The following is a 16418-nucleotide window of genomic DNA, read 5'->3' as shown; positions in this document are numbered from 1 at the left end:
AGTCGTTACTGACATATGTCCTAATAGTCTTTGGACTGTGTGGGCATTGGTTGATCGACGATGTCGAAGTCTCTTTGCTAGAGTTGCGAGGGTTCGAGCCCTTTGTTCTGGGAGATATACCCTGCACGCGGTGGAGTCAATGTTTATACCGATGAAGCGGATGGTATGAGCGGGTTGAAGGACGGATTTTTCTGTATTTATACATAATCCGAGATCGTGCAGAAGTTGTAGGGTTATGCTGAGATGTTGTTGGAGTTGGTGGTAGGTCTTTGCAACCAACAACCAATCATCTATGTAAGGGTACACTTGTATTCCCTGTACCCTTAGATGTGCGCATACCACGGTCATACATTTGGTGAAGACGCGTGGTGCTGTTGCCAATCCAAAGGGAAGGACCAGGAATTGAAAGCATTGATTTCCTATAGCAAAGCGCAGGTACTGTTGGCTGTCGTGTCTTATGGAGATATGAAAATATGCGTCTTTGAGGTCTATGGTGACGAACCAGTCTCCTTTGGCTAGTAGAGGGGTTATCTGCGCTAGGGTAACCATTCTGAACTTTTGAGGCGTTATGAATTTGTTGACATTTCGGAGGTCTAAGATCGGTCTGAGACCCCCATCCTTTTTTGGGACTGTGAAGTATCTTGAGTAGAATCCGGTGTCTATCTCGTGATGGTGTAGGGGGCGAATGGCGCCCTTTTGCAGTAGGGTTAGTACTTCTTGTGTGAGTGTTGGTGATGGTTTGGTCACCTTTATTCCGGAAAAAGGAGGGGGATCGTTGAACTCGATCATGTAGCCTGCCTCTACGATGGTTAGGACCCATTTGTCGGTGGTGATGGATTCCCAAGCGTGTAGGTAATTTGATAGGTGGCCATCGAAAATTACGGAGTGACTGGTTTGGACCTCGATGTGTGAGTCAAAGTCGCTGTTTTTTAGAGGGTTCCTGGCGTTTGCGGTAGGACTGGTATTTTCCTGCATTGTAATGCCTCTTTCCTTGTTGCGGTTGTTGTTGTTGTTGGCGAAAAATGCGGTCCGAGCGGAATCGTGTATTTGGGTGGTATTGCTGTCGGTACCAAGTACGTTGTTTGAACGGACCCATTTACACAATATGCAGTTGACATACACTGTATCGAATAAGGGGACCCATAGACCCATTTTTCTGGCGGTAGTGCGTGCCTTATGCACTGAGTCCATGGTGTCATCTGTGGTGGCATGGAATAGCCCTAGACCATCAAATGGGAGATCTTCTATTCTCGTTCGTGCCTCTTGATTTAGCGAGGTGGATCGGAGCCAAGCATGCCTGCGTAGCGCGATAGCAGCCATCATGGTCCTGGTACCGCAGTCTGTCTGGTGCATGGCAGAGTGGATTTGCATTTTGGCAAGTTCGGATGCTTCGTTCTGAAAGACTCTAGCTAGGTCTCTACGATTTTCTGGGAGGTCATCGCAAAGAGCTCCTATTTTCCCCCACAAGAACAGCTGATAACGGGCCATGGTAGCCTGGTAGTTAGCTACTCTCATGCCTAGCGATGCTGATGTATAAATGCAACGTCCCATAAAGTCTAGCCTTCTGCCCTCCTTATCGACAGGAGAGGAATGGGTTCTGTGAGATTTTCCTTGAGCGGACTCTACTATTACAGAGTTTGGCGGTGGGTGTTTCAGTAAGAAAGCCGCATCTGTTTCTTGTACTTTGTACATGTTCTCTAATTTCTTTGATGCCGGAGTTAGGGAAGAAGGATTCTTCCATGATTGTTGAGCAGTCTGTAATAGAGTGGGGAGATACGGTATCGTTACCGATGTCGCACTCTCTGTAGTAATTGCATCGAAAACAGGGTCTTTAGGTCTCTCTATTTGTTTTTGTACTTCTTGTCCAAGTGTTTGGGCCATTCGAAGAATGTGGTCGGAGAAGTTCACAACATCTTGTGGAGGAGAAGCGGGTTCCTGTAAAGTTACTGCTGCATCGGGGGACGGTGTCGATGGAGCAATGGATATTTCTGAAGGAGAGTCGGATTTGTACCCATCGGAGGGAGAGTCAAGAGAGGTAATGTATGGTTGTCGACGCTGGAGGGCGGTATCGGCAAGAGTAGGTAAGTGTGACCTATGCCTCGACTCCGAGCAAGGTGGTAATTGCGGAGGAGGCATAAACTGTTCATCTTGTCCCTGCCTAGGTGGCGATCTGTCGTGTCGGTGTGGAGGAGAGCGCCGAGGAGGATATTCTCTGGTGTCGTATTCATAACGAGGAGGTCGGTAATGTTCCCAAGGAGGGTAATCCCTTCTGTAGTTGTAGGATGAGTACTCAGATTATCTGTCCCACTCTGCATGAGGGGATCTAGACCTGTCGGTACGGTATCGAGGCCGTTGGGGTCCTCGTTCCAAGCCTCTTCCCGGCGACTCCGAGATTAGAGGTTGTTGTCTCTGAGGAGACGTAATTGCCATGGCCTGTATAGTAAGGCTCGTTGGTGCAGATTCAACAAGTTCTCCTTCAGAGATCGAAGCAGTCGGCATGGCACCCGGTACTGATGTTATCGGTTGTACTGCTATCGGTGTCGACGGCATCGGCAGCACGGAGATTGGTGTCGATGGGCGTATGGGCGTCCTCGGGGCAGATTCAAAAGGCTGCTCACTCCGCTTTTTCTTTTTACGTGGGTCCAAATGTTTAAGCTTTTTGGACTTTTTAGAAAGTTGTTTTAAGGATAGTGTTTCCTTAGGAGTTGTTGGCTCGTGCGCTAGCGTTGGGCCAGAGGTTGATTTAGACGGAGAAACCTGTATAATTCTCAGGCTGTGTTTAGCAGCCGAGGGATCATCGGGCTTTGTAGCCGTTGAGGTTGAAGTAGGTTTCATTTTAGATGCTGTTTTTGCCTTTTTGGGATGGGCATCCACAGCTTGAAGGGCCTTATCCCAAAGGAGAGAGCGTAAGCGGTCTGCACGATGTTTTCTCGTTTTTCTGGTGAAGGCCATGCAATGGTGGCAAGAATCTACAATGTGGCCTTCACCCAGGCATAAAACACATAAAGAGTGTCTGTCGGAGGGTGGAAGTTTGCTTCCACAATGGACACACTTACGGAAAGGCGCCTTGACGGCCACGCGCCAAAGCCGAGCGATCAATAAATCCGAAGAGTAAAGAAAACGCGAACTGAAAGAGAGAAATATAAGAGGATAGAAGCAGAATAGAATAGAAATATATATATATATATAAACTCTAAGCGCTGCTGAAGCAGAGAAGCCCTAAGTTGGTCTACCACAATGGCGGTCAACGAAGAACTGAGGGATTAGGGCGGGAACCCCCGGTATATATACAGGAGGGGGAGGGGTTCCCGCCAAAACTCTAGGCTATGGAAGTTTCCCAATTGGTCTCCGCGTAGGCGCAGAGCCCATTAGTGTGATGCACAGAGACCACGAAGAAGAAAATCTCTTTCCCACCCATATCCCACCCCTCTTATTATTATTTTTCTATATACCCCTTCCCATCCCCCTCCCTTTCCCCTACCCATCCTCCTGCCCTCCTCCCACCTCTTTTCCCCCCACTAAATCCCCGTGAGTCTAACACTCCGGCCATTAATTACCCTTGGGGGGGGGGGAGACGAGCCTACAGTCCCGAATCAGCAAGCCTTTTATTTAAAGAAGATTTTTTCCCTTTTTTTTTACTGCTTTTCTATCATCACAATATTGAAAGTTACATCCCACTTGCTCCAGCAGCTTCTTCTCCCTCTTCCGATTGAGCTGCCCTTCCATTCACATCCAGACCCAGACTTTTCAGAAGCTCTTGCCCCTGCTCCAAGGAGGTCACTCTGCGAAACATTCCAGCATGCGTAAATTTCAAAAAAACTGGATACCCCCACGCATACTTTATTCCATTTGCCCTGAGCTTCTCTGTAATAGGCTTAATGCTGCGTCTCCATTCAACAGTTTGTTGGCAGAGATCATTGTAGATTTGGACTGTGGAGCCTTTAAACTTCAATGTTGTAGATCTTAATTTAAACATGAGCTGCTCCTTTTTGTAATAATTGCCGAATTTCATCAAAATATCTCTTGGGGAAGATCTGTACTGGCTTACTCCCACTCTATGAATTCTTTCCACTTCTCCATCCTTAATTATCAAATCTGGTGTCAGCTCTTTAAACCAAGCCAGTATTATTACTCTCAAATCTTCAGCTGGTTGCTCTGGAAAGTGTTTAATTCGGATCGACGATCTTCTACTCTGGTCTTGAAGCTGAATCAATCTTTTTTCGTGCTCTTCAAAATCTGTCTTATGTTTCTCTTTCAGCTGATCCATTTCCTTCCCCAGAGAATTTACTTCTATTTTAAGCAATTTAATATCTTTATCATTCTGAGCTACCATGTTAAGTAGCCCATCAAATCTCTTATCCATCTTTTCAGTTAGTTTGTCAATTTTCTCCAGCACTGCCGAATTATTAAGAATCATAAGCTCTTTCATCTCTTCCGCTTCTGTTGGCTTTTTGCCAGTTTTCGACGCCATTTTAATATTTATGCGATCTTCTTGAACCGGTTCTGGTTCAGATTCTGACAATTTATGGAGTCTGGCGGAATGATTTGAAGGGTGTGCATGAAACCTCTGCCAGACAGGTATATTTTCTTTTTTTTCTTTCTGCTTCTTTGGATTCGACATTCACCTATAAATCACGTTTCCGGGCAAGAATCAGCTAGCTCTTAAAGCTCTATAAATCTCTTCACAAAGTTCCCTCCTGCACTCCAGCTGTCAGTTTTATTACTTTAATGAGTCTCTCTGATAGTTTCGCTGATAGCTGTTGGCAGAAGATGCTAATTTATGTGTTTTCAGCCCACTGCTTCCTGGCAGATTGTTAGTGCGTCACGCTGCAATCACATTGTCCGAAAAAACAAACTCCACACAATCTCAACCAGCCGCATTTTTTAACTGCCGCCAGCAATGGGTTTCACACCGCCATTCATTATAATTTCTTGCCCGCTTGTTTAATATGGTAGAATTTAACGGCTTCCGAACTAGGAGCCTAAATTATGACCTACCGAGTCATGGATTGCCAGGCTCCGCCCCCCCCGGCACAAGCTTATTAGTGGTGCTGATAGCTGAGATTTTATCTTATCTACAAATTCTTTATATGTAACCTCAATTGGGGATTTATTTTTATTTGCACTATATTATATTTTCCAGTAACTTTAGTGAGTTTCTGAAGAAGCTGCAGCGAAACAGGTACAAAATCTGGAGTCCTGTAAAGACTTATCTCGCTGTGTGCTGGTTTCTTTTCATTTCAGCATTTCATCACTAAATACATGCAACTGTTTCTGAATGTTTCCACTCTGTTACATGTCCCAATCCTGTTGCAATTTTTTTCTTGCTTACATATTATATTATTAGTCTGTTTACCACAAGTGTCTTGATTGTTTTTTATACTTTGCGCAGTTGTGTACTGTTTAGCATTTCTGCTGGCTTGGTTTTTCTGTTTCCTTCAGGTTCAACAAACATTGCTCCCAAATAGATGGGGTCACCAGGTTAAGCCCTTCTGTTAATGACCCAGGCTTTCCTGAGGTGGCAACAAAAACTTCTCTGCCCTGGTGATGGTGCAGTCAGAGACAAGAGTATGAACTCTCAGAGGTGATAATAAATGGCTGCTAACTTTTCTTCCCACCTAGCACAGTCCAGAGCAGATTCCTCTCACATCATCCAGTAGATCTAATACAACAACTCTGGAATGTCTATTAGCGATGGGGGGCATTTTGTCCTGGAGTGGCTCTACTCTCTGACTTTGCCAGAAAGAACACTCAGCTCCAACTTCCAGTTTGCTCTCAAACTGCAGAGCTGAAGGGAGGTGCACTCTAGCCTCTGCCTTCAGACTTAAGGGCCTGGGAGGTTGCACCCCTTTTCTCCCAGAAGGAACACTATGGGAAGAGAAAGTTCTCCCCTACCCGACCCGACAGAGAAGTGGCAACTGCAGGGCGCTTGCTTCCCCACTCCCTGCCAGGAAAAACGCTCTGCTCTGACTTGAGCTAAGGGAGGCACACTCTGGCCTCTGCTGCCAATCACTGCTGGGATGTGTGCCTTGTTTGCCTTTTGGTTTGCATTGCATTGTATAATGGCTGTAAAATGCCTGAAGGATCATTTTAAAAAATGGTGAGGTATAAATTTTCAAAACAAATCAATAATTTCAGCCTGTTTCACTGAGGGAGAAGTACATACTTTGCAGCAAACACAGGGGAAATAGTAGCTATAATTTTTCCCTTGGATAAAAGAACAAATCAAAACTTAGGCTGATATACCAACTGCGCCCTTATCTGGACAGTGATAGCCTAGCTACAGTTATCCATGCTCTGATAACCTCTCGTTTGGATTACTGCAATGCGTTATACGTGGGGCTGCCTTTGAAAACGGTCCGGAAGCTTCAGCTGGTACAAAACAGGGCAGCCCGTTTACTAACAGGGACTGGCTGGCGAGATCACATTACGCCAGTCCTTTTACAACTTCATTGGCTGCCAGTCCAGGTCCGGGCCCGATTCAAAGTGCTGGTATTGACATTTAAAGCCCTAAACGGTTTGGGGCCAGGTTATTTGAAGGAACGCCTCCTCCCATATGTACCTACCCGGACCTTAAGATCATCTACAGGGGCCCTTCTCCGTGAGCCCCTGCCAAAGGAAGTGAGGCAGGTGGCTACTAGGAGGAGGGCTTTCTCCGCTGTGGCACCCCGGTTGTGGAATGAGCTCCCCAGAGAGGTCCGCCTGGCGCCTACACTGTACTCCTTTCGTCGCCAGCTGAAGACCTTTTTATTCACTCAGTATTTTAACACTTAATTTTAACTTAAATTTAAATTATACTGTTTTAACTCTGTATTTTAACCTTATATCAATTTTGCTGCGTGGTTTTATCCTGGTTGTGCTTTTTATATTGTATTTTGTATTTGTATTTTTAACTTGTTGGTTGTTTTATGATGATTTTAATTTTTGTGAACCGCCCAGAGAGCTTCGGCTATTGGGCGGTATAAAAATGTAATAAATAAATAAATAAATAAATAAATAAAACCATACACAAAGAAATCTCTCTCAATATACATGGAAATATCTGCATTATTTAATTCTATGTATTCCCCAGAAAAGAAATAGTTTAGAAACAATACATCAGATACTGCTTGTTTCCTTACGGGTTTAGACTTGGTTAAGAGATTCTTAATTAGCATACAAGTGGGCCCTGCAACATAACGTTGCAGTGAGGAGTACTTCTTATTCAAGGTTTTAGCCAGCCAGCTGTGCTTTCACATAAAATGTATTTCCTCTCCTTGTCATTTCCCCCCCCCCACTGTCAACTGTAACTGCTGAACTTTGCAACTAAGATTGTAGTGCCTGAATTTGCTTTCCTTTTCCCCCTCCTCCTCCTCCCTCCCAATCCCCTTTCCTTTTGTGTCATGTCTTTTAGATTGTAAGCCTGTGGGCAGGGACTGTCAAGAAATACTTTTGTAAGCCGCCGTGAGAGCCTTTTTTGGCTGAATGGCAGCATAAAAATCCTTAAATAAATAAATAAATAAATAAAACAGACATTTAGCATTCTATGCCAACCAAGCAGGCTTAATCCTCACTGAACTATGCATACAGGTGGAGGGTTAGGTCTTCCGAACGTTGTTTTCTACGTCTGCAACCTTGGGGTTTGTCCAAGTATGCTGATATCTGCCTCTTGATTCTCAGTAGCCCTGTTTTGACTACACTCCTGTTGTCACTCTACAGCTGGGTTTGAGTTTGCTATTAGAGAAAATTATGCTCTTCAAAAAAGAAGACACCATGAAAACTGAGCAGTAGTATGTGTGTCCCGATTCCCCTCCCAATGGCCCTATCTGCAGCCTTCCATGCCCCCCAGCAAATAGATCTATTGGTTTGGTGGACCCTCCAGAGTGGTTCTGTGGGTGGTGCAGAAGGCTACAGGTGGGAAGGGAAATCTGTGCCCCACTCTATGTGACTGGAAGTATCTTCCAGTAACATTAACAAAACTATTATCCTGGAATGATTAAATAAACCCACAATAACAGTTCACAGGGCCACTGTGTAATATAGTGCATTCTGTTTCATAGCTTGTAAAAATGTTTAGACCCCAGTGCTGAATATATTCCCCATAAACACACCCACACATACCATTATTCCAAATAGTCTCACCTTAGTCCATGGATGTGCCTTAATCTGAGGAAATTTAAATTCAGTGTAGTTTGGATTCATTTCTCTAATCTGTTCTCGTGTAGGAGTTCCAAGGACCTAGAAAACAGAAAATATGGCTTATTAATGCCTTGCTGCAAGATAGCTATTACCTGTAACATGTAGTACAGCTATGGTAAAAGAAATATGGATGCATAGATCCCAACCCAGAGAGTTATGCATCTAGGTTCCATGTGCCCAGATTTTTTTTGGACTGTGTGCTTTTAAAGCAAAAACAAATGCTTCTGCAATGATATGGAAGGCAGGGGTTGGTATTCAAAATAAAAAAAAATTACAGTGATCACTCTGGTGGTCGCAATTTGAATATCTGGCTACTTTTCCTGTTGGTACTCTGGAGTAACAAGCACACAATTAAGAACATAAGAAGTGCCATGCTGGATCAGACTGAGGGTCCATCTAGTCCAGCACTCTGTTCACACAGTGGCCAACCAGCTGCTGGCCAGGGACCACCAAAACAGGATACAGTGCAACAGCACCCTCCCACCCATGTTTCCCAGCAACTGGTGCATACCTACAGACTTACTGCCTCTGATAAGGGAGGTTGCACACAGCCAACTGGGCATTTTTAGCCTGGAGGAGAGAAGATTGAGGGGAGACATGATAGCACTCTTCCAATACTTCAAAGGTTGTCATACAGAGGAGGGCCAGGATCTCTTCTCGATCCTCCCATAGTGCAGGACACGGAATAACGGGCTCAAGTTACAGGAAGTCAGATTCCGGCTGGACATCAGGAAAAACTTCCTGACTGTTAAGCAGTTACCTAGGGAGGTTGTGGGTTCTCCCACACTAGAGGCATTCAAGAGGCAGCTGGACAAACGCCTCACTGCAACGTTATGTTGCAGGGCCCACTTGTATGCTAATTAAGAATCTCTTAACGAAGTCTAAACCAGTAAGGAAACAATTCCTGCATTGACATGGGGTTGGACTCAATGGCCTTTTAGGCCCCTTCCAACTCTACTATTCTATGATTCTATGATCAAGGCTAGCAGCCATTGATAGCCTTCACCTGACATGTGTGGGTGATAACTTTCTCCTACAGAAAGTGGAGGAAGGAACTAGAGGATCGGCAATCCTTGACTTGATATTGACCAACAGGGATGACTTAGTGGATAAAGTGGCAGTTACGGGAACTCTGGGGGAAAGTGACCACGTCATACTTGAATTCTTGATTATGAAGGAGACAAAAGTTGAGTGCAGCCATACACGTACTCTGGATTTTAGGAAAGCTGATTTTAATAAACTCAGAACTATAATAAGTAAGGTCCCGTGGCAAGGGAGCCTAATGAGAAAAGTAGTGCAGGACGGGTGGGAGTATTTTAAAAAGGAAATTTTAAAGGCACAGTTACAAACAATTCCAACAAGGAGAAAAGAGAGAAGACAACAGAGGAAACCAATGTGGCTCCACAAAAAGCTTAGAGATGACCTGAAAACAAAAAGGGATACATATAGGAAGTGGAAGGAAGGCCAGGCTACAAAAGAAGAGTACAGACAGGTGGTGCAGAAGTGCCGAAATGGCGTGAGGAAGGCTAAAGCTGAGAATGAGCTGAGGTTAGCGAGGGATGCTAAAAGCAATAAAAAGGCTTTCTTCAGATATGTGAGTAGTAAAAGACAGAGGAAAGAAATGGTGGTTCAACTGCTTAATGAGGATGGCAAAATGATAACAGATGACAAAGAAAAGGCTGAAATGCTCAATTTCTACTTTGCCTCAGTCTTCTCCCAAAAGCAGGTCTATGACCACCCTGGAGAAAGTGAAGCAGAAGTTGAGGGGGCAGGATTACAGTTCGAGATTGATAAACAAATGGTCAAAGAACACCTAATTTCCTTGAATGAGTTCAAATCTCCAGGGCCCGATGAACTGCATCCTAGAGTAATGAAGGAGCTAGCGGAAGAACTCTCAGAACCTTTGTCTATTATCTTTGCAAAATCATGGAAGACGGGTGAGGTGCCGGACGACTGGAGGAGGGCTAACGTTGTCCCTATCTTCAAAAAGGGCAAAAAAAAAGGAACCTGGGAACTACAGACCGGTCAGTCTGACATCCATCCCTGGGAAAATTCTGGAGCAGATTATAAAGAAGTCAATCACTAGAAGCCAACATGGATTTGTCAGGAACAAGTCCTGTGAGACTAATTTGATCTCATTTTTTGATCGGGTAACCTCCTTTGTGGACTGTGGGAATGCTGTGGATGTCATATATCTTGACTTCAGCAACGCTTCTGACAAAGTACCACATGACATTCTGATTAACAAACTAGCTAAAAGTGGGCTAGATGGAACAACTATTAAGTGGATTCACGGTTGGCTACAGAATTGGACTCAAAGAGTACTTATCAAAGGAACCTTTTCAAACTGGGGAGAGGCAACGAGTGGGGTACTGCAGGGATCTGTCCTGGGCCCAGTACTCTTCAACATTTTTATTAATGATTTGGACAAGGAGGTGCAGGGAACGCTTATCAAATTTGCAGATGACACAAAATTGGGTGGGATAGCTGATACCCTGGAAGACAGAAACAAACTTCAAAGTGATCTTGATAGGCTGGAGTGCTGGGCTGAAAACAACAGGATGAAATTTAATAGGGATAAATGCCACTTTGAAATTAGGAAATAGAAACCAAAGGCACAGTTACAAGATGGGGGATACTTGGCTCAGCAATACTACAAATGAGAAGGATCTTGGAATTGTTGTAGATCGCAAGCTGAATATGAGCCAACAGTGCGATATGGCTGCAAGAAAGGCAAATGCTATTTTGGGCTGCATTAATAGAAGTATAGCTTCCAAATCACATGAGGTACTGGTTCCTCTCTATTCAGGCCTGGTTAGGCCTCATCTAGAGTATTGCGTCCAGTTCTGGGCTCCACAATTCAAGAAGGATGCAGACAAGCTGGAGCATGTTCAGAGGAGGGCAACCAGGATGATCAGGGGTCTCGAAACAAAGCCCTATGAAGAGAGACTGAAAGAACTGGGCATGTTTAGCCTGGAGAAGAGAAGATTGAGGGGAGACATGATAGCACTCTTCAAATACTTAAAAGGTTGTCACACAGAGGAGGGCAAGGATCTCTTCTCGATCCTCCCAGAGTGTAGGACAGGGAATAACAGGCTCAAGTAAAAGGAAGCCAGATTCCAGCTGGACATCAGGAAAAACTTCCTGACTGTTAGAGCAGTACGACAATGGAATCAGTTGCCTGGTGAGGTTGTGGGCTCTCCCACACTAGAGGCCTTCAAGAGGCAGCTGGACAACCATCTGTCAGGGATGCATTAGGGTGGATTCCTGCATTGAGCAGGGGTTTGGACTTGATGGCCTTGTAGGCCCCTTCCAACTCTGCTATTCTGATTCTATGAATTTATCCAACCCCCTTTTTAGAGCCCTCCAAATTGCTGGCTATCACTACATTTTGTGGTAACAAATTCCTGGGAGATGACAGTGGCCCAACTTGGGCCCAGGCCCTCCCAGCTGGGTACTGTGTTAGTGAGAAGGTGAGGGAAAGTGGAAGGGGGGGCAGAGTAGTTGTGGTCTACAAAGACAATCTCAACCTGACCAGAATTCCTGTCCGGGAATTGAATCACGACTCCGGATTCTGTAAGTGTACCGGCCACCCTGCTGCCTATCAGACTCCCTCGCCGAGCTCATGGAACTTGTCTCAGAGTTGGTGTTGATGTCGCCTAGGCTTTTGGTCCTGGGCAACTTCAACATCCCATTCGAGACCAGTTTGGCAGGTGCAGCTTGGGAGTTCATGGCATCCATGACAAACATGGGCCTATCCCAACAGGTCTCTGGACCCACACATTCTGCAGGTCACACCCTCGATGCTGTTTCAGCTCTGAACAGACGGATCTGTGGGCGGAGGTGATGAATACCTCTGTGTTGTCATGGGCAGATCATTTTCTGGTTAGGGTTAGTATCACGACTACTATCTGCCCCTGCAGGGGTGGTGGACCTATTAAAAAGATCTCAGGGATTTGAAGCGGGAAGGATGACTAGAGCGCCAATGGCGGAAAACTCAACTCATATCCAACAAGACACGACATAGAGAACATCTTCGTTCCTGTGGGGTGGCAATACGTGCAGCGAAGAAAGCTTTCTTCTCTGCCCGCATTGTGTCTGCGAATTCATGTCCAGCCAAACTGTTCAAGGTGGCGAGAGGTCTAACTCAGACACCTTCCCCCCTGAACCTGATTTTAGAGCCTTCGGTAGTTCGCTGTGATGCCTTTAACAATAATTTCAGAGATAAAATCTCTTGGATAAGAGCCAATTTAGATGCCGTCATTATAGCAGAAGCTGACAATGGAGTGTCCAGCAACTACGCAAGTAGGGTTACACTAGATCAGTTTCAGTTGGTGAGTATCGAGGATGTGGATAAGCTGCTCGGACGAGTGATGAGGATGACTTGCCCTCTTGATCCCTGTCCTTCATGGCTGGTCGTCCAGGGTGGAGATGCAGTTAGACAACAATTAAGCATATTATTAATGCATCTCTCAGAGAGGGGAGTTTTCCATCATACTTTTAAAAAAGCCCTCCCTGGACCCCCTGGACCTTAATAATTACAGACCAGTATCAAATCTTCAATTTTTGAGCAAAGTGATCGAGAGGGCAGTTGCCTTCCAACTCCAAGCAGTCTTGGATGATGCATATTTTCTAGACCCATTTCAAACTGGCTTCAGAGCAGGATACGGAGTTGAGACCGCTATGATGACCTTAGCAGATGATCTACGCCTGAGTATTGACAGGGTGTGTGTGTCCCTGCTGTTACTTTTGGACCTCTCAGCGGCTTTTGATACCATCGACCATGGTATCCTTCTGGATCGCCTGATGGGATTGGGAATCGGGGGCACTGTGCTTCAGCGGTTCCAGTTCTACCTCTCGGGCAGGTTCCAGATGGTGATGCTTGGGGATAGCTGCTCCTCATAGAAGGAGCTGCTGTGTGGTGTACCACAAGGTGCCATCCTTTCTCCAATGCTATTTAATATTTATATGAAACCGCTGGGGGAGATCATCCAGAGGCATGGGGCGGGGAACTATCAGTATGCTGATGACACCCAAATATATTTCTCTATGTCTTTGACAACAGCGTCAGCTCAGGATAGTGTGTCTCCTCTGAATGAATGCTTAGAGGCGGTAATGGGCTGGATGAGGAAAAACAAACTGAAGCTGAATCCAGACAAGACAGAGGTGCTTGCTGTCAAAGGTCATAACCTGGGTTTGGAGGTGTGTTAACCAGTTCTGGATGGGGTTACACTCCCCCTGAAAGACTGTGTTCGCAGCTTGGGGGTGCTTCTGGATCCGTCGCTCCAAATGACAGCCCAGATAGATGCAACAGCCAGGAGTGCCTACTATCAGCTTCGGCTGATACGCCAGCTGCGCCCCTTCCTAGAGTCGGAAGACCTAAAGATGGTAGTGCACGCACTGGTAACTTTGAGGCTTGACTTCTGCAATGCACTCTACATAGGGCTACCTTTGTGCCTAGTCCGGAAACTTCAACTAGTTCAAAACATGGCAGCCAGGTTGGTCACTGGTACACGTAGGGGTGACCACATCATAGCAGTCTTAAAATCTCTTCACTGGCTGCCAATTAGTTTCCGGGCGAAGTATAAAGTGTTGGTTATCACCTTTAAAGCCCTACATGGTTTGGGTCCAGGATACCTGAGGGATCGCCTTCTCCCGTACAATCCACCCCACATACTCAGGTTCTCTGGGAAGAATTTACTCCAACCAACAAAAATATGGCCGACAACTATTACCCAGAGGACCTTTTCTTCTGCCACTCCCAGTTTGTGGAACAGCTTGCAGGGAGAGATTCGTCAACTTAACAGTCTTCCAGAATTTAAGACAGCCATAAAGACTGATCTCTTCCGGCAGGCCTACCCAGATGAATTTTAAGATGCCTTTTTTAATGGTGTGCTGCTTTTAAAGATGCACTGGTTTTAAACGTTTGAATTAGTTGTATGTATTTTATGGTGTTTTTATTTGTGTTGTACCCCGCCTTGATCCAGAGGGAGAGGCGGGTAACAAATAAATATATGATGATGATGATGATTCCATAGTTTAACTACTTGCTGCGTGAATAAATACTTCCTTTTATTTGTCCTGAATCTCCCACCAATCAGCTTCATGGGATGACCCCTGGTTCTAGTATTATGAGAGAAGGAGAATGTCTCCCTATCCACATTCTCCACACCATGCATAATTTTGTACACCTCTAATCATTTCTCCCCTTAGCCTCCTTCCTACAGCCCTTTGATCATCTTAGTTAATTCAAATGTAGAACTATGCACCATAATTTACATTATACAGGCCCTCTTTGAAGGGCTAGCTTTCCTAAACTGCATTTTGTACTAAATTAATTAAGTACTACTGCGAGCAAATTTGATTTAATTGCCAGAGGTATATTTTTCACATAAGAGTGCATTTCATATAAAGCAACACTCTTTTTGCCTTTCAGGATAAGACTCAGAGATGAATATGTGTGAATTAACTCCTTTGAAAAGCATTGTCTTTGAAGAAACAGAAGGTCCCATCTGTGGCATTTGATCTATGACAACTATGACAACTGAATCAGAGATCAAATATCACCATTTGATTTTAAAATTATGTGATGAATATGTAGCCCATTGTTTCACAACTCACCCACTATTCTTCCTCAATTCCAGACATGGAATCCTTTTGGCCACGGTTATTTCTCACAGCTAAGTTACAGGGCTCAGTTCTTCTTTGGAGTTCCATTGTGGGATAAACAGACTGGGTTCGCACAATCATGAAGGAGGAAAAAAGCCACAGCTTATTTCCTCCCCTACAGTGCTGGGGGGGGGATGATTTGTGTAATTACCCTTGCTGGCATGACTTGTCATGTCATGCAAACCCAATGAGGGTGGTTTGTTATCCACCCATATCCCAGGAGCTGTTGTAGGGTTCTTGGGTGGCTTGTTAACTACAGCAACAAGCCACCTTCATTGGGTTCGCATGACATGGCAAGCAACAAGGGAAATAAGCCACTGTGACTTATTTTCCCCTCCATGATTGTGCAAACATACTCAATATCATCCTAGAAATGGGCCAAAATACATTTAAGGATACTTCTTGGAGTCCCAACTCATGCCCCATGAATTGGTGTAGTTCCCACTCTCTTCTAAACCTAATTTGGGCCACTATTATTGGATCAAGCTGCACTTCCTGAATGAAGGGCTACCTAAAGGTTTGCTATTTAGGATTACTTTCAAGATCAGAATAATATAATGATTCTTGGCTGCCAGAACAATAATATTCATAGGCTATCTAAGAATTAGTAATATGGAGTTAATAATTAATAAGGAATTAATAGTGTGGAGATGCAAAATCATTTGACAATTGTTTCTAAATTCTCTCCCTTATACCTATTGCATTGTATTTTTATTGTATTTATTACATATATATCCCACGTTTTTCCTCCAAGGATCCCAAGGTAGTATACATAAACTTCCTCCTCTCCATTTTATCCTCACAACAACCCTACGAAGTAGGTTGGGATGAGAACTTATGATTGGCTCAAAGTCACCGAGTGAGTGTCCATGGCCAAGTTAAGACTAGAACCTGGATCTCTTGACTCCCAGTCCAACACTCTAACCACTATACCACACTGGCTCCACTATTGCTCAAGCACCACCGCAGCTATAAATACATGTTTTGTTTTTCAGTTCAATTTGATTTTACAGTTTCTAACTGGAGGGAATCATAAACAGGAAAAATACCTAATATGTTAGAAATGAAATAGAAGGTAAACAAAATTAAACAATAAATAAATTAAACAATAAAATTATTAATATATTCCTAACTGTCTTCAAACTAAAAATTAAATTCCACGATGCTTCCAATTCCAATTTTTATAAGTATCTGTTAAAAAAAAGAATAAAGATAAAAACAGAATTATTAACAGTCAAACTTCTCATGTGCAGGTTTTTTAATATATATTTGCCTCATAAAATTTGGCACATGCCTTGGCTAGCAGCATTAAAAAAGAAACAACTCTTCTCAATACTTTGAGATCCTTGTTAAAACACACACACACACACACGGAAAAAAGAAAGAAACAAAACAAAACAAAAACACATCAACTAGATAATTTTCTCCAATGTATTCTGCCAAAGAATCACTAATAGGTCAAGGTCCTCAACTTCATCTCATCCATAACGACAAAGGTAAAGCTTACCTAGTCTATCAGGAACAGTATAAGACATTAACCTTCCTCAGTTTTAACTAAGGTGCATCTGCAA

At 44.2% G+C, this 16418-nt stretch overlaps 1 protein-coding gene across 3 annotated transcripts in view; it reads right to left on the bottom strand.

The window, feature by feature from the left end:
- Window positions 1-16418, bottom strand: part of GSK3B (glycogen synthase kinase 3 beta) — a 293379-nt gene that overhangs the window by 133965 nt on the left and 142996 nt on the right. For all 3 annotated transcript variants that reach the window (XM_063128873.1, XM_063128871.1, XM_063128872.1), the window contains exon 8: window positions 8122-8217. In XM_063128873.1, coding sequence (XP_062984943.1) covers window positions 8122-8217 — 96 coding nt within the window. The remainder of the gene's footprint in view (window positions 1-8121; window positions 8218-16418) is intronic.

The sequence above is a fragment of the Elgaria multicarinata genome, chromosome 6 (assembly GCF_023053635.1).
Source record: "Elgaria multicarinata webbii isolate HBS135686 ecotype San Diego chromosome 6, rElgMul1.1.pri, whole genome shotgun sequence".
Lineage (NCBI taxonomy): Eukaryota > Metazoa > Chordata > Lepidosauria > Squamata > Anguidae > Elgaria > Elgaria multicarinata.
Note: the sequence above shows the minus strand (reverse complement) of the source record. Positions and strands in the feature narration are given on the sequence as shown.